Genomic DNA, 18,973 nt, shown 5'->3' with positions numbered 1-18,973 from the left:
GCTATGCGCCGTGATTGGCTGAAAATTACGTCAGCGAGCCCAGGACACTGGCCGCACGAAGGAAAGGAAGGCAGAAAGCTGTAAGATCAGTCATTGTCTGAGCACCATGCCGAGAGGTCGTGGTCGGGCGATGGCTCGCATCATTTAACAATGTTATATTGAACTACAACTTAACGGCTGCGGTCCAAGGGACGCATGACAACTTTTCTTTTCTCTTCGGACATTTTAATAAATTAGAAATTTTTGACCGTAGTCGTAGGAGTAGCCCACAGCGAGGCGACAAAGGGTTTTGTCTAGCCGTCGCTGCCCGGAACTTATTCGGGCAATATAATGTAATTTGTAATAAGTCTACGTGTTTTTTCTCCTTTCTGGAGGTACAGTTTAAATTTTTTTTGTGTTCTCTGTTATACGGAATATGGTGTGATTTTAACATGAATAAAAAAAACAGGTAATCCATCGAACATTGAGCAGTAATTTCTTCGTGACCTGCTTCTAACCTGTATGTTTCACTTATCACCAAATTTGAGCTAGCCGGAGGTGGTTACATATTTAACTTTAATACAACACCAAAGTTCATTTGTCTAAAGACTGTCTAGTAGGATTTCCATGCAATTAATTTAGGATTTTAAGAGAGAGCGAAATTTTTCATTAAGGTTAATAATGGTGTGGTTTGTTTAGACAGGGACTTGATATATTAATATGGACTTTACTTACTGAACAAAAATTTGTAACTACAAGTGCCATTAAAAGATTATTTTATTATAAGCCCCATTACAATAAAATTACATTGTTATAGCTCGAGACAAGCATTTGTGTTTTTATTTTATGGCTCAAAGTGATGTTATTTTTCCCAATTATTTTGCACATTAACATAAATTTTTACCAATAATTTACATCTGTCTTTTCAAAATACCAATAGAATTATGTAATTCATACAGAACTCCAACTTTCTGCTAATAGCAAAAGTAAAAAGTAATGCCACACTTATAAAAAATTATATCTACGTATTCTATAATACAATAAAAATTTCAAAACTGTATATTTAGTTCAAGAGTGCAAAATATTGATATTTCTGAGAGTATGTGGTAGAAGGGACGAAATACTGAAGTTATTGAGTTATTGTTAAAGATCTCAGAATTTAATTCAATTAAAACATATTATAATGCTTGGTGTACAATTAAAACCTCTATTCATAGTATTTCAGGCAACTAGCACACAATTCAGACGTGTGCTGGCGAACATGTATGGCCTTTGCTTTAAGTTATAACTAACCTTAAAAAAAAGTGGCAGGTGCAGAGATAAAAATATCTAACCCACCACACTGCTTAGTAAACAACTCGTTTTCAAAACAATTTTTTTTCCCCAAAACTTAAATTATTTCTTAACTTTTCATTCTGTGTGAGGTCTTGCTTCTTATAAAGGCTGAGTCATGAACACCAGCAGGTGGTACAGCACAACAAAAAAAAAAAGGTTGCTTTATTTAAAAATGCCAGGAACAACATATACTTCCTGCAGTTATTTATAAATTTAACAAACACCATGAACACGAAACAAGATTAAATAAAGCATCCATAGAAGCATAGACAGAGAAGCAGCACTTCTTTGCCAAATGGTTGCTGGTCATAAACAAAACATCACACTGAAAACTTAAAATATTGAACAAACAAGTTACGCATTAAAGCATATTATCTCTGGTGATATTACAGTGTCTTTAAACAGCAGGTCATGGGCGGATAAAATCCAAACAATAATTACAAAAATAATGTATGCAGATAATTTTAATTGTTTTCTTGCAATTTTAAGACCAAAATTATGTTTTAAATAGAAGTTCATTATCATTATTTAACATCAACATTGCAGTATTCTGAGGTTTGAAGATAAATTCTGAGTATTTTATAAAAAGTGAAAAAATAATGTTTTCTCCCTAAAAAACTGAAATTCAAATAAAATTTTGCATTATCGCAAATGTGATAAATGCATGTCCATAGTTATAGCAAGAAAGTTTTTAATTATTAAATTATAAATTAAATCACAGATTTTTTTTTAATACTATAAAAATAAAGTTTAAATATCTTTTATGTTACTGTCATTCATTCTGTTAAACACATTTCAATTTTATTGTCTAATTGACTCAGCACTAGCACATGCAATTTACTTTATTTTGAGGATCTCTGACAATTGAAATTATACTAGTGCATCTTTGCTGTAATCATAGTAATTGTGAATTATACACATACTTTGTAATTAACTAAATTCAAAATTGAAATTTTTATAGCTGAGTATTTAATCAACAGTAATTTAATAAGCATTATATTAGTATGTAATTTAAATAAAAGTATGAAATCTTAAATACCTTTGAGAATAAAACTGGTACAGAAATCTGCACATGAAAATGCATCAAACCAACACAAACAAACAAATTGCAAATAATTACTAGGCATACGTTTTTACAATGTATTTCCGAAGTATAGCTAACAAAACAATGCTCTGCAGAGTAATGTAATAAATTATTAATCACAAACCAGTTTCCAAGCATTTAAATAATATTGTTGTATACAAATGAATACAAGTATGCACCACTAAAAATATGGTCAGCTACTAGGAACACATGAAAATATGAAAGGAACAAAGAATCAAGTACAGTGGAACCCTTTCATACAGTTTCTGACAACCTAAGAATTTCAACTTTATACGGGCTGGAATTTTTATGTATAATGGCCTAATGGGGTATATTACTGTTGAGAAAAATGTTGTACAGACAAATGAAGGTAACTTATTAAACAAGCAAATGTTGCAACAGGGTTTCACTGTATGATGGCAGAATCTATGAAATTGTGTGTTAGACCCTTAGACCACCATTAATAACAAACTTGTTCGGTGAATCACCATGATGGATGAGAAGAGTACTGACTTCGGAGTTTCCGATGTCACAAGTTATCAATTCATTCTAATGATATGTATAGGCAGATTCTTGTTTTCTGCGATGAAGAAATTTTTGCTTGTCAAAAATCAGCTTTTGTGCCGTGTTTTATCCATAACTGTCGCACTCGCATAATTGTTGCACAGTTAATTTAATGCTCATGTAAGATGTTGCTCATAAACTAATTTTCCTGAATAAAATGATGTATTTTAAAGTTGAAATCCATTAGTTGTTAGGACATTATCACTTACTTATTTAATTTACAGGAAAACAATCATCGCCACTGTGCAGCAGGTATAAAAATTCGCCCGCGATAGTCAACAACGTTCATGTTTGGTTACGTTGATGCTCGTGTAGAGTGCACGCATGTTATAGAATATCAATATCGATAGCTTGCCAATCAGGCAATACGTGCATTGTCTCAAGTTGAGTAAACTACATTGGATAGCCAGCACTCTTTCGTGATTAGTGTGTACTACAATGATAGTTATGGGTACGGTACACTATGTTAGTTTCGGCTCACTGTTTTCTATTTTAAGTTGAATGAAATATGTTTGTGTTCTATGAACTAATTACTTTAATATGTTTTGTGTGTTTTGTTTTTCTGAAGAACCTTAACCTTAACAAAAATATTTTTCTAGAATAAAAATCACACCCATAATTTTCAGATTTTAGCATAAAATGTGCGGCAATTATGCAATAAAAAAACAGTAATCACCTATATGTGCATTTGTTTCAAATGGCACTCCAACAAACTTGTGCTTTTGTCAAAATTAGTGAATGTTAAGTAGTAATTTCATGCAGAACATATAAAATGCACTATAAATGATTTCCATAAAAATATTTAATACTTAATCACTTAATGCATTAAAACTTCAATTTACCCAGAGCTAAGAGATTTTACACTCAAATCTATCAGCAATTAAGCTGTACAATGCCTGGACTTCGAATGACACGTGCGAGCTGAGCAGTGTGTTTCCAATGCTTAATGGCTTATTTGCCAATGAACTATGAAACAAAGAGTGTCGTGGCAGTCACAGTCAGTGTATTGTTAAGGCTCGTCATTAATATTATTTCTAAAACTTTAACATGCTACCTCCACTGCATAAGTTGTTCTGTAACAAATATTTTCTACAGATATTCACCGAGTGTAATATAGTCATAGTGGATGTAAAATGACACAGAAGTAATACTAATTACGAAAACTTGCATGACTTTTCTTACACCAATTATATTACACTTAGTGAATAACTGTTGAAAATACTTGGGAGAGAACAATAAATGCAAGAGAGGTATCACATAAAAAATTAAATTTTTAGGCCTTATATAATAGTAAAAAAAAAAAAAATGAACATGGTGGGTTAGTTCAAGATTTAGGTTATAAACTGTCACAGCGCAGTGTTAAGTCTGAGGTTAAATTCAGGAGGAGTTTGGTAGTTATAGCGCATCTAAACGTGTTCTGTCTCACACATCTGGGAACAGTAGATAATTCAACAAAACTTAGTATCTGTTGAAGTAACATGTGGGATTGTTTACAATGGCTAAATTCAACAAATGTGTTGACAAATCATAAGAATGCTGGCCCTATGCACATAAGACAATAATCAGACTGCATCACGCGTTAGTTACTGCTGGACCGGCGCTCGGGCGTCGGCGGGTGGCGGCCGTCGCCGACGCTGCCTCACTCGCAGTCCCCGGGGCAGCGCCCCTGCGTCCAGCCCCAGCTGCCCTGCCCGCCGCTGCGACCGCCACACCTTGACGGAGAAGTCGTCCGACACCGTCACCAGCATCTGCGGGTCCCGGGGGTTGAAGGCCACCGCGTTGACCACGTCGCAGTGCGGGAACTTGGCGAGGCAGGCGCCGTAGTGGCGGTCCCACAGGTAGCCGTGCCGGTCCTCCGCTCCGCTGCCCGAGGACCACAGCAGGTGAAGCACTCTCGACGTTTCACGTCAGCTCAACACTTAACTTCCCGACAGGTCGGCAGACTTTCCTTCTGCTTTGCGCCAAAGTAAAAAAGTTCATTGTCAAATAAACGTACCCTGCAAAAATTGTCAATTCAAGTTTTTCAAAGGCCACTAACTACTTTAATATCAATTGTTGCATCAAAAGAAGTAAGGGTAATTGAGGAACAGTCTTTGAAATAAACATAAAAATTATGAACTTAACATTGGGACCTGAAATTTTGTGAACTACGAAATTTGCCCGTTAACAAGGTTTATCGGAAAAATTTAAACATTTTCTATGAAACAGAAAGTTTGGCGAGAAATACAGCTTTTACGCAAGGTGATCGACGTAATTTATGGAAACCTCCCGCCACTGGTCGTGGATTTACAACACAGGAAACAAATTACAATAACAGTGTATTTTGATATCTCCAACATATTTTTTTCTACCACAGAGCAAATTGATATTATGAACGCCTCAAATGCAATACTTTGGCCTTTGTCCATGCTTTTTGTGCTGTGCCTACAACATGCAGTTATACATCTTGTTTAATATCTCTTTGGTTCTTTGGTTTAAAAGCGGGAGCAATGGCTTTTTTCACAAGAGAAACTACTACACATTTTATACTACGCCAGGTTTTATGTTACTTTTATTTAATTACTTGATGCGACACAAAATATATATATTTTTTTGAGTGGAGATAAACAAATATGAAAAATACGGAAATAACCTCTTCTCACTTTATATTTCCATAATTTTACAGTTTAGGCAAAGAAATAATTGTTAACGTTATGATAAATATGTCTACAATGTGTTACGTATGTGCAGCCCCATTCCTTTCTGTACATTTACTTAATTTGTTAATACAACATCTAGAAATGTACACATTGTGTAGGTTATGCCAAATGTATTGCTTTTTTTAATACCTACCATGTCAATGATTTAACATTAAGATATTTTAGTTTTTTTTTTTTTTTGGGTAGAATTCTATGAACTAATAGAAATGATCAGGTGTATATTTAATCTGTTACTCTGAAGAAGAGCCTATTTTCGAAATGAAAATAATAAAACTGCTTTTTATTAATTTCCTGACATATTTTTTCAAACATTCTCTAAATAGGTGCTGCGATCCTTCAAAATTTTCAACATTTTAATGAGTTGTACACAAACGTGTACTTGATGAAACTAAGATTTTCCATTTTTAAATTACTCGGAACATTATTCCAGGAATTAATAATAGGGCGCCAGAGGTAATCAAGAATTAACAACAAAATAACACAATAAGACTTATGTTTATTGTTTTAACCATAATGAGAAACCTCGAGTCATGGAAATAATAACCTAACAAACAAATATTAAATAAAGTCTATGGGATGTCGTAGATAACCTGACTCTTGAATAAAATAATACAAAATAAATAAAGTTCCGGAAATTGTTCACTGAGTAAAAGTTTTGGGGTTTTGCTCCGGCTTGCTCGAGCATGAAACGCCTAACCTAAAGACTTCTGGACTTGTGTACATATAGTTTGTGCTAATGTGAGTAAATTTGCCGTTAATCGCCGAAAGTCAATGTTCAACTAATTTTATGATAATCCAAAGTTTATACAATTACAGTTCGCATACGTTGACGGTAAAATTTACGTCAATTTTATTATATAGCGATGATGCAGACCATACCTTAACTCTGGATGATTAAGGTCGTTCGTAAAATACTTCGTCACTCACGTGAATTGAATGCGATTCTTCTGCATTCAATTACAGGGCGTCAATTAATATTGCCCAGTATTTTGACGTAATTTCCAGACCAATAACGCCGAAATTAGCATCGCCACGAATAAAATATTCCCAGAGGGAATACACTACCACACGCACTAAATGGCGTCATTTTCCACTCTTTTTCTTCTCTCTTGCCGAAATTAAATTGTTAATTGAAAAGGGCCAATCACGGCCGCGACACGTTAGCGTCCTTTTTAATGAAGCCAATGAAATGTCAATATCAATCAAGCATAGGCTCGTTAAAGCTGTTCCAAACGCCGCGCGATTATTTATTTTAGCAGTTGTCATGACGACGCAGCACGAGCTGCACGCGCCGCCATGCGTGAAACAAAACAAAACACTGCCGAAAGTATTGGGAAGCGGTATTAACCTCGAACGTAAAACAATAACAAACAGTTTCAGTTAGTCTGATAATACCGTAGTATTACAGAGTAATTAGGTTTGGTTAGTTAAATTCAGAATATGTACTTAAAAATAGTGTAGATGGTTGGCTAGGTTAGCAACATATAAAATATTTTTATTAGTGTGGATGGTTGATTAGGGCATGGTTAGCAACATTAATAAGTTGAATTGTTTAAATCTGACAACAGTGGCCACCATTTACTCTGTACTGCAATCTAAGCATGAGACAGACCATAGCCACGATAATGAATAAAATATATAGGTAAGTTTTTAAATTTTCTTATGCTCATGTGAACTACTTTTGCCATCACAACAGTAACACACCGCCATCACCGTCGTTCATGACCCCTCGTCAAGTCTCACCTGGCCACATACTCGCTGCAGACGTCCAGGAAAATGAAGAAGCAGTCGTTGTTGGGCGTGTATGCTTTATGCGAGCGCAGCATGGTGCCGACCTCTTTGAGCGTGACGAGGTCGATGACGTGGATGTCTATCTCCTGAGCGATGGGCGGAGGGTCCAGGGGGTTGGTGATGGTGTACCCTTGGGGCCACGGGCGGCTGTTCACATACAAGTACCTGCGAGTGACACCAGCACAACAGCTGCCAGACTGTTTCCCGAGAACATTGTGAAGCTTATATCAGTCAACACAAAAATTTTTTTTAATAATAATAATAAATAAATAAATAAATAAAAACACTTCTCCAGGCTAATGTTCAGATGAGCGAAGTAACTCTATGCTGACCAAGAAAACGTCTTACAAGAGTTAAAATAAAACACATCCAGTTTATAGGTCAGTTCAAAATGGTTTTAAGTTTATTAAACAGGAAATTTTTTTATAAGTGCAAACTTCTTGAAATAAAATTTTAAAAATATAAGTTTCTGTAGTTACGTGAAAATGGGTAAACAGCTTTTTATCAATGTCTCAGACTTAGAAACCAAGTAAAAGACGTGTGTATCTGAACTTATTTTGTGAACTTAACGCCAATTTAATTTAATAGCATTATGATCAGCACCTTAAACTTTTACTGATGTGCATTTATGGTTGTAACATGAAGTTTATTTTTTAATTATGATGGTTTTTGTCATGGCTCAGTTTCCCTAGCCTCACCTACATAGTTCTAGCCAGGACACGCTTGCGTAATGACTCGGACAAGATAATCTACCCCCGTCTGGTGCCCTGAAAACTTATAATTGGAATGGCTCTCTCCATTTAAGTGAATGCTATCGCAGTTCCTGAAGTACCTAAAACCACACAATACCCTCCCCCATTCCCAAACTCAAAAAAATGCTGCTACGAAATCAGCATGGAGCTGTTGGGCAACCCTCAATGGACATTTCCAATTTTGTTTTCTCCTACCAATAGTAAGATGTCTAATGACTAGAGACCGGAAATATCCGTGGGTTCAATGACCTCCAGGATAGACTCCAATATCCTCTACACACTCGGGCAAATGCTGACTGTTCATTGGCTGCCGACTTGTTAGTCGTCTCGACTGGGTGGCCTGTGATTCGACACTTCTATGAGTGAGGGTCTCTAATTGGTCCTAAGTCCTCCAGATTAACAGTGAACCAATGACAGAAGCAGCACTAAGGTATAATTATTTGAATTTTATCATAACACGAAATGAACCCGCAAATTTTTCAGGTCTCTACTAATGACTTGTGGTAAGACAAGTGTCAATCAAAGCTAGTACATGCTGAGCTCATAGTGGTGTTGCAGCCAAGAAATAATATTAAAAAAAGCAACCAATTGTACAGATTTGTTTCCCATCCATGTGAAATATGTTTACGCTAATTAATACAGTAAGTAAAGAAATTATTTTAGACTTGTTTTTTTATAGATTATAGTTTAGTTACAGTTAAATAGAATTCACATTAAATATATAAATTGCAATTAATGGAAGTAAAAATTTAAAACCAAAAAAATATTCCACAGCTACTGGTGGATTGAAATGAGTGGCAGTACCTGCGGTCCGGGGACAGCCCCATGCCGATGATGTGGCCGTGCAGGTCTATGAGGTGGTCCACCTTGTCGAAGCGGTCGGCCACCTCCTCGTACACCAGCCAGTTGGGCTCCGCGTCGGGGTCCCGCAGCTGCCGCGACTCCCGCTCCCGCTCCCGTCTCGCCAGGCGCTCGCGCAGACTGGGCCCGGGGCTCATCTTGCGCGGGAACGTCACCGCCTCTATCCGCTTGAAGCCGATCTGGTGCGGCGTGTACGTCTTGCAGCCGGTGGTGAAGATCAGGTACTTCTCCCGGCTCTCCGGGACCTCTTCCCCCTCCTCCGTGTCCCCCTCGCAGTCCCTCGCGTCCCCCGAGGTGTCCGACTGCTCCGCGTCCATCTCGCTCTCTGGAACACAAGATGCTTCTTGCAACCGCCGCACTGAAGAGTTAGGCACAAACCACTGACGTCACATAATTGTATCCAACGAACCGCAATGCAAATATAGTGTTTTATCACATAATCGTCGCAAAATTAAATTAAGTTTGAGAATTATGAGTGTGATTTTTATGCGAGAAAACCATTTGCTGAGGTTAATTATTTTTCATATAAAAAACAAAACAGTTGCTTGGAAATTATTTTTAATTAAAAAAAAAAAAGTGTACAAAAGCACGCTACACAATTAAAATTAATTAGTCATTCTACCTAAAACATAAATGTATCAACTTAATTGTTAACAAAACCAGTGATGTAAGCGTGATGTGGAACTAACGTAGTTTACCCGTAACACTAACCGTGAAAGAGTGCAGGCCGGGCTATCAAATGTAGTTTACTCAGCATGAGTAAACAAGAGGAGAAAGTAAAAAAAAAAATATATAATGATAATTTTATAAGATTCTATCATAGTCGCACTATCTTATTTACTGTTCAGTTTTTAATATGGAAATATATAATGTAATGAAACGTATGTCGCTACTGCATGGCGTGAGAAAACCGCAGCGGAATGAAAAGGAGGGTGCAGAATTTGGTGGACCGCTCACCAGAGTTACTGGGCTCCTCTTCGCTCGCGTCACTCTCACGGCCGGCCATCTCAACCTGTCGGTACTGGGCATTGTAGTAGATGGGGCACGCGTACTCCTGCCCATCCGACAAGCGACGCCAGTTGTGGAACGCCCGATCCAGAGAGGTGCACCTCCAACACCATGAGTTCATCTTTGCCAACAAGTACGCAGCATAGCAAAAAAAAAAGAAGATGAACAAAAAAAGGTAAATAACATTTTTTAAATTTTTAATCAAAGTAACATTTTAGTATTGGTTTCCAAAATGTCAACCACACTGCAGTGCGTGATCGGGCCAGCACTGGCAATGGTGGGACGGACGGGAGCACAGGCTCTGGACAGCTGAGGGCATACGTCTGCCTTCCACGTGGCGTGGGCACACGTGTGGGCGGGCATCGAGCAATGCCGTACTCACAGCTGCCGCATCTCATCCATGGGCTGGTGACCTTAAGAAGATAACCTGCACTTTCGAGATAACACGGCATTCATGAAGAGATTCTTAGTAAGCACAATTTAGTTAACTGTTTGGTTTTTACCTCGTAAATACTATTTTTTTCTACCGAACTTTTAAGGTTACCCAAAAAAATTGGTTGTCTGTTAAGTCGGTTTACGGACGATAGTTTAACGTGACGTCATAACAAAACATTGATGAAATGATTGCATACTTTTATGAATAAAATTAAATCATTTTTATTGAATTTTCACTATTTTGTATGGATGCAAAGAAGGAGTGAAATGAAATCTACAATTTAATTGATAAAGTTACTTTTATTTGCACTCATTAATTCAAATATGTTTATTACTTTAACGAAGAGATTATTTTAACTATAACTTTTATTCATGTTTGCTATTTAACTTCTTCCAATCTGTGTTATTCTGTTAAGGATAGGACGATGATAGGAAAAGTATGAAACAAATGGGAGTGTTTGAAGGATGATGTGAAGGAAAATGGCTTACCCAACACCAAGATGCAGTCAAAAATAATATATTTGCGCCACGGACTCTGCAGCAATGCTAGGAGGAACGGGTTAGCAAAGAGCAATGAAAATGTTACATTGAAATGCATGAAAACAGAATAACGCCACGAACTCGGTCGCAATGCTAGGAGGTTCAGGTTAGCAAAGAGCAATATAAAATGAGCATAACGGGACACAGCAAAACGGGACAATGTGCGTAATGGGACACTTTTTTGTGCGTGCAGCCGGCGTTCATCGATTTATTAGACGTTGTCACGTCAAAAAAGTTGTTACTTTGGAATGATTTTTTATTCTTCCCGGGTTGTGGCCATGAGAAGTGAAGCAACTTACTGCAGTGCAGAGCTGACACGCAGCATCTGCACGCGGTGTGAAGGGGGGTTGCCCCTCTCCCCGGCGCCCGCCCCGCCCGGCTCCCCCGCGGGCCGGGGCTCCGTGGCGGGGGAGCCCTCCGGCTGGGGCGCCGGCGCGAGGCAGGGGGCCACCAGCACCGAGCGCACGGACGAGGCACTGGCGTTGTAGAAGTGGCAGAGGCGACGCATGATGGGCACGTGCTCCGACGACGACTCCTGGGAGGCGCGGTTCAGCCACAGCACGGACGTGCTGACCAGATGCGCGAGCCAGTGCAGGTCGCCCGACAGCAGGCAGCCGTCGCTGTACCACGCGCCGAACACGTCGTAGGGTTTGTTCATCACCCGGCACTGCAGCGCAAAGTCGTCTACGCACCCCGGCCAACCACGTAGAGCACACCCATCCACAACATTATTAATGCTTACATCTAGATCTCATCTTTGACTTCCCTAATAATATTCACCAACAACTTCTAACTGCACTTTTGTGTGTGTGTTTTTATATGATGGTTATTAGAGCTGTAGCAAACCGTATGTATTCGGTACTGAGTAACGGGTGCGCCGTCTAGTAACGAGTAACGAAACGTTACACACGAATGCATTTCGTTACTCGCATTTTTCGTATGTTTTACGCATGCATTCGATGAATTTACGTTACAAAGAACGATGTTTGTTTATTAAGTAAAGTATAATTTAGAAATTCGTCGTCCAAGTTTTTTACTGTTTATAAGAAAGTATTTTTTACAAATTAGAAATATGTATGTTTTTGTTTTTTATTATCACATATTTTCACTTTTTTTTGTTTTTATCTTAAAAGAGATAATATAATAAAACCGCTCTAATGAGATTTAATTGTTTCTTGGTTAACAAAAACTGTTAATTATCAAATTCCATTTATTATTATTTACGCGACGCCATGCTGTACGCGTATGAAATACGACTCGATTCGTTGCTGCAACATAACATAGCATGTTATGCGGTATCAGAAGTAACGAGTAACGTAACGATACGATAGTAGCGAGTACGCTTAGTTTTGTATTTGTATTTTACTGTCAATATTTTGTAATAGCTACTAATTAAATATTTTGATTTAGAAAAGGAATTAAACTATATTTTTACTGGTTTTCACATTGGTTTCTGGGTAGTATTCGTGATAAATCAACACTGTTTAAATTTTTTTTATTTTTATCTTTTGTTACTTACTTTTAGTCAGGGGTTTGTCAAAAATTTTATTTAATAACTTTTCAATTACAATGTTTACATCATTCATGGGTTTTTTTAATTTTGCTTTTTATTTCAAACTTTTTAGAGTATTCCTATGTTACTATCTAAATAGCTGTCTATTTGTCTGGTGTCTTAAAAAATATTATACCCCTACATTTTATGTTTTTTTTTTTTTGTTTGTAACCCCGTGAGGCCGACACCGTTTTGAAAGCGATGTTTTGAATTTCAATATCTTTTAAGATATCTCAAACTGTAACTGTTTTATATTTTCGTGTAAGAATAAATAATTGTAGGAACAATGTAATAACAATTAATAATAGAGCTGTACAAATTCACAAAATTTTACCGATATGCTGATATGCTGATACAACTGTTGCTGATTCATCGATTCTGAACCAATACAAGAAAAAACACATTTTTAAAAAAAAAATTCATAATTTTACTAGATTACTCAAAATAACTCAATCTAAGTAAAACATGCAATGCAAATGCACGTGTACTTTTGTTTACAAACGGAACATAACATCTCTTTTTTTAACTACATATTATTTTTAGCTTGTTTTTTCTTTTTGTTCATGACTGTTAGTCGCTTATTTAAACATGAATTACTAGCTACATGCCTCCACGTAGTTTCCGACAATGTTCTTTTGCTCTATCATCAGACTGTCAGCTGTTCATATACAGAAGCAAGAAGAAAAAGGTTTATTACAGCACCCTCTGGCGAGTTAACACCATAACACCTATCTTAAGAACCATCGCAGATGAATCACAAACCTTTTACAGAAAACTGCATCTAAATCGAACAAACTGTTTTGGAGATAAATGGGAACATTCATTTTTTAACAACCTCTCACCCTAAACGCATACACCTTCTCCGTTCTGTCGTGGATAAAAAATATATAATTAAAAAAAAAGATGGGTTTTACAAAAATCATACTTAGTTGTAAAAAATTATCATTTGCTAAAGATAGTAAATAATTTAAAAAAAAAAACTAGCTTAGAAACTTACCCTGCAGACTAAAAACAGCTATTTCTCCAGACATGCTGTGTGGGGACCCAAAATGCACCCCGGAGACCAGCAGCAATGTGTCGGACTCATTAAACTGGGAGAACTGCGTGTACTTCCAAGAAAACGCTTTCATGTCGTGGTGGTACTTCATGCTGGCAGGGTAGCTCGCGTTCCACACCTTCGCACACACAAAAACCCTGAGTAAGCTGTGGTCACATACTTGTGATATACTATACCGTATGTTATATGGGTGACCACACAAATTCGTAATGAAATTTCCTTAACTTTTCACCTCACTTTCCCTGACATAAATTTAAAGTTCCCTCGGTATTATTTTTAAATAATGAACCTAGTAGCAATTTCATGAAATAAATTTTAAAAAAAAACATCAACCCACAGCGAGCCTAGTTCTGTGTCAACATTCTTTATTTCAAATAGAACCTTGCTTGTGCAATTAAATAGTAGTTATGACTATGTATTAAATAACTGAAAAATATAAAAAATAAAAAATACTTTCACTGTCTGGGTGATGGCAGACTGGAGCATGACACTTTCCCCTCAAATTATTATTACTAGGGAATTTCCATGACTTTTCCAGAACTGCAAGTAATATCCTTGACTCTCCCTGTACCTGAAAAATTCCAACTTCCCTGACTTTTACCTAGTTCCCAACTTTCCATGGAAGACACTTTTTCACACTAATGATTGATTCCTAACACTTTAGCACATTTTGAACATTCAACCACACTCCGCAAGGCATAACTGTTACGACACTTGAAGAGGCACAAAGGAAGTCCTGGCAGCTGCAAGTGGGAGCCAGTTGGCCGACATCAGGCTGAACAAACACAAGACGAAACCTTGAAGCTTTTAAATTATGATAAACAGTGACATTTTGAAAGGCAAGGTAAATCAGAAATTTAAAAAAAAGTATGATAATAAAACAGACATTAAAAAACTCATTTGTATGTCTTCTATTTGTGCAACGTAGCAAACTTTTACCAATATGAAAAGACAGGGATAAATATCCCATTAATTTTAATTTGTGCAAAATAATACAGTTTCACATCTTAACACTAATGTTAGAAATTAAGTTTAGTCACAATTAAAAATTCATGACAAATGCACACACTATATTATAGTATACACATGTTCTCTTGACAATCATAATATGTAACTACTGAAAACATACCTGTTTATTATTATAAGTAATATTCATTGTCAAGCAAATGAATGAAAAAATTTTAGTGTCAAAGTTAAGCTTAAAAAAAGTTATAAAAATATTATTTCATAATATTTGTAATATAGTAATGATCATTACATGGGTTATTCCCGAACCAGATGGCAATCCCACTACCGTCTCACAAAACATTAATGTCAATATTTTACAGTTTCAACTTACTAATCACATTGCTGTTTATTTGGAGTAATAACTACCCTAAATATTACAAAACATATTAAGTCATTAAAAACGAAGATGCAAGATTACGTAAAAATTAAAATTACCTACATAGAATATTATATGAATACACTTAATCTTAAATCACGCATATTTGACCCTGAAAATGTTTATCAAATTTTGAAAATTATTCGTTAAACAAAAAAAATTCAATTTTTTCCAAAGTTTAGTAAAATAAAAAAGCAATCCTTCAAAAACTACTTGTGAATCTTCTTTGAACAAGTTTTGCATTCAAACAGTTTTTCGGTGTCACCTCGAATCATGACCAAAATGCAATGTTACTGCAACAAATTAGCCTACATTGGTGTTACCTCCATTTTGATATAAGTGTTAAGTATGATGGTATTCAAGCACAGACACACACAGACATCCAGGCTGAGATTCATGAATAATAGCTAACTTCAAGTAGTAAACTAACCAAAGTGTCGTCTCACCAGAATGTAACCATCCTTAGAGCAGGTGGCGAACATCTTCCCGTTGTGCGAGAAGCTGACGTGGAGGACCTGGTGGCTGTGTTCGCGGAGATCCTCGGTCTGCACGAGGGGGATCTCGTGGTGCAGCCGCTTGTACTCGTGGAACCACGAGCTGCGACCTGCGACACACCCACGCCCCCCCGTCACGTCCGGGCGTCGGGCACTCTGCGACCCACAAGTGTCAAAACAGAAATAGGATACCTGGAGTAAATACAACAGTTGGCCTAAATTCCATCATGCGCAACAGACACGATAAACATGAGCTGATTTTCCGGCTCTTGAAGCGGACGGACAAGTCACAACTTGGTTGAACTTGACGCTGACTACCTCAATGGATCAGGCTATTGGGCTTATTGCTTCAAACAGATGTAGCATCAGCAATATTGCTGCTGTAAAAATTCATTCACATTATTTTTTGATCACACCTCGTATTTCTGGCTGACGTGGTTCCTAGCTGCATTTAAAGATGCAATCATAAACAATAAATCTTCATTCGCAGCCTCATCAGCAAATATATAAATATAAAGTCTAATTTTACTAAAAAAAAAACCACTCACTTACCATAGCACCTAACTGCAACAGACTGCAACAAACTGCCAGAAATACTCCTGTGGGTAAATATGTAGTTGAGCGGTATTTGCGAAAAAAAATGTTAAAAATCCGAAAATACCTTTATTAGATGCTCTTCAACTTCCTCTTATCATTAAACGCGGTGGAGATAAGAAATTCCAAATACTTTAGGAGATATCGCCGTTTTTATTTTGCTATACAAGACCTGTGTAATCAATCGACCGTGGCCATTTTATTTATTGCCATGTGTTTGTGAATGCCTAATTAATAAAATTGGTCGATTAGGTCAGGTCAGTTACATTATAAATACTTTGAACCGAAGCGTACATTAAAAATAATATGAATTAATTTCAATGGTTCTTTAGTTTTAAAGTATTTATAATGTAACTGACCTGACTTAAAAATCCGGGACAAAGGATGAACAGTAACAACTCACGTAAAATTTTTTTGTTACTTATTACTTGCGCAACAATAACAAATAAAACTTTAAAATTAGAAACGTTAAAAAATCGCCTAAGTTGGAGGCGGTAATTAAACACAGTTTTAAACAATAAATGAACTAAATAATCACGTATTGGTTCATTTGAATTCTGGCCTATCACGAACAATCACGTGACATCATTATCCAATAAAAAAATAGATACTCATAAACAAGAAACAATGGTGAAAGCCACATGAATCACTGGTATAATTGTGATGAAACTTAAAAATTTGATATCTCCTAAAGTATTTGGAATTTCTTATCTCCGCCGCTTTTAATGAAAAGAGGAAGTTGAAGAGCATCTAATAAAGGTATTTTCGGATTTTTATCATTTTTTTTTTCGCAAATACCGCTCAACTACACATGATGAAATTAAAAAATTCGATATCTCCTAAAGTATTTGGAATTTCTTACCTCTGCCGCTTTAAATGAAAAGAGGAAATTAAAGAGCATAGAATAAAAGTGTTTTCGGATTTTTAACATTTTTTTTTTTTGCAAATACCGCCCAACTACATATTTACCCTCCTGTGAAAAAAAAATTGCAGCTGAAAAAGCTATGACAAAAAATGTTTGCAGGAAAACACTTGTGCATTTGATGCTAGCGTCATTGTGGCGTGATCATGCTAACAATAGATGCTTGGAGGAAAATATACATTACCAGAGTTGCAAGAGAGCCAGGCATTGCTTCTCAGTATCGAAGAAAGTTTGTCAAGATGAAATGTTGTGACACAACTAAGTATGTATTTGCTTGTTCGTCACTATTTTATGTTTGAATATTCTCGTGGTCATGACTGAATAGCCAAAGCTTGAATGAGTAGCGCAAAAGCATCACTAGCCGCTAGTGATGATCCGCTACTCTTACGTTAAGTGGTATGAGTTAGTTATCTGGTGAAAAACACAATGGTAAAACAGCATGAGCAGATGGCAAGCCTGTTGGGAATGGGGCTCACCCGGGGCAATGCCGACGGATGGCTCCACGCAGAAATCACCCCGCAGCAGGTCCCTCCAGAGGAACTGGTCGAGGCTGACGCGACGCCACGACCAGCAGGCCAGGCCCGCGACCAGCAGCTCATGCGCGGACAGGTACTTGAAGATGTGCAGTAGCAGCGTGTCCGGCAGGAAGCACCACGCGCCGTCGTCGCCTCCGTCGCCCGACAAGCCGTCTTCCTCCATTGCTGCGACACCACTAGGCCGATTTTCAACCCTTCATCTTACTCGAAGTGTTGCGATGGGAGAAGTTTGGGAAAACTAAGCGTGGGTAAATATGTAGAGTAGCGGTATATGCGAAAAAAAATGCTAAAAATCCGAACTGACCTGACCTAATCGACCATTTTAGTTCCTACTGTTCATCCTTTGTCACCGGTTTGTTTGGTCCAAGGTCAGTTACATTATAAATATTTTAAAACTTAACAGCCATTAAAATTAATTCACATTATTTTTAATGTCGGCTTGGTTTGAAAGTATTAATAATGTAACTGACCTGACCTAATCGACCATTTTATTAATTACACATTCACGAACACACGGCAGAATAACAAAAATGGCGAGGGTCGAATGGTTGCACAGGTCTCGTATTGCAAAATTAAAATATTATATATCTCCTAAAGTATTTGGAATTTATCTCCGCCGGTTGTTTTGAAAAGAGGAAGTGAAAGAGCATGTAATAAAAGTATTTTCGGATTTTTAGCATTTGTTTCGCATATACCGTTACTCTACATATTTACCTAAGCATGTTTCAGCTCAAAGCATGTACGCATTCATCATGCTGGGTTTCAACCACGCAGGAAAGATTTCAGGCTCTGTGTGCTTTAGTGTGGATTGGCCAGCCATGCCAGTGAGTGATTTCATGACTAACTCATCCATCCTCTGGACTGTCAGTCATGCAGGATGCAAGAGAGCATGCGTTATGTGCTAAGTAATAAGCAAAGTACAATGGCAAAATTGGCACAGCTTGTGTTCACCGACTATGTCGAGTCTCAAAACAATATATATGCGACTACTTTCGTAATTGAAGGTTAGGTCAAGGTTAGGTTAGTTATACCAGGAAAATTTATTCTTTTAATTTTAACAACAAAACAATATAACATTTACCTGCCACAATTATGCAATATTACACAAAAAATTAAACCCAACTGAAAAAATTAACATGTCATAGTGAGTTATGTAAACAGAAATATTTTCAGCTCGCATTCTACTACTGCACATTAATTTTCTAAAATATATTATTCATGTCATCAACAAATTTAAAGTTTTCTTTTGTTATGACCATAGAATACGACACAAGGTAGTATGAACAACTTCAAAATAAATTGAAGGCTCTCTGGCTCTAAGCCATTGTCATAAGAAAATTTTTTACGCTGTTAAATTTTTATACATTTAAATTATTTGAGCGTAAT

General features: G+C 36.9%; 1 protein-coding gene across 3 annotated transcripts; it reads right to left on the bottom strand.

Moving 5' to 3' along the window:
* Window positions 1-738: 738 nt before the first annotated feature.
* LOC134542470 (F-box/WD repeat-containing protein 5) lies at window positions 739-18,829 on the bottom strand. 3 transcript variants are annotated; one of them, XM_063386775.1, is made up of 9 exons: window positions 18,669-18,829; window positions 17,528-17,763; window positions 15,488-15,645; window positions 13,598-13,775; window positions 11,348-11,732; window positions 10,023-10,174; window positions 9,009-9,390; window positions 7,405-7,617; window positions 739-4,825 (listed from the first exon to the last, which is right to left on the bottom strand). In XM_063386775.1, exons 2-9 carry the CDS (start codon window positions 17,748-17,750, stop codon window positions 4,546-4,548), a joined length of 1,971 nt encoding a protein of 656 aa, XP_063242845.1. In that variant the 5' UTR covers window positions 17,751-17,763; window positions 18,669-18,829; the 3' UTR covers window positions 739-4,545. The 3 variants fall into 3 exon arrangements, with proteins under 3 accessions (XP_063242845.1, XP_063242847.1, XP_063242846.1); XM_063386777.1 differs by having other exon boundaries at window positions 7,405-7,599; XM_063386776.1 differs by having other exon boundaries at window positions 17,528-17,752.
* Between the last annotated feature and the right edge of the window lie 144 nt (window positions 18,830-18,973).

This window comes from Bacillus rossius (assembly GCF_032445375.1).
Source record: "Bacillus rossius redtenbacheri isolate Brsri chromosome 4 unlocalized genomic scaffold, Brsri_v3 Brsri_v3_scf4_2, whole genome shotgun sequence".
In the NCBI taxonomy this organism is placed as follows: domain Eukaryota; kingdom Metazoa; phylum Arthropoda; class Insecta; order Phasmatodea; family Bacillidae; genus Bacillus; species Bacillus rossius.
The sequence above is the reverse complement of the archived record's forward strand: the minus strand, read 5'-3'. Positions and strand labels throughout refer to the sequence as shown.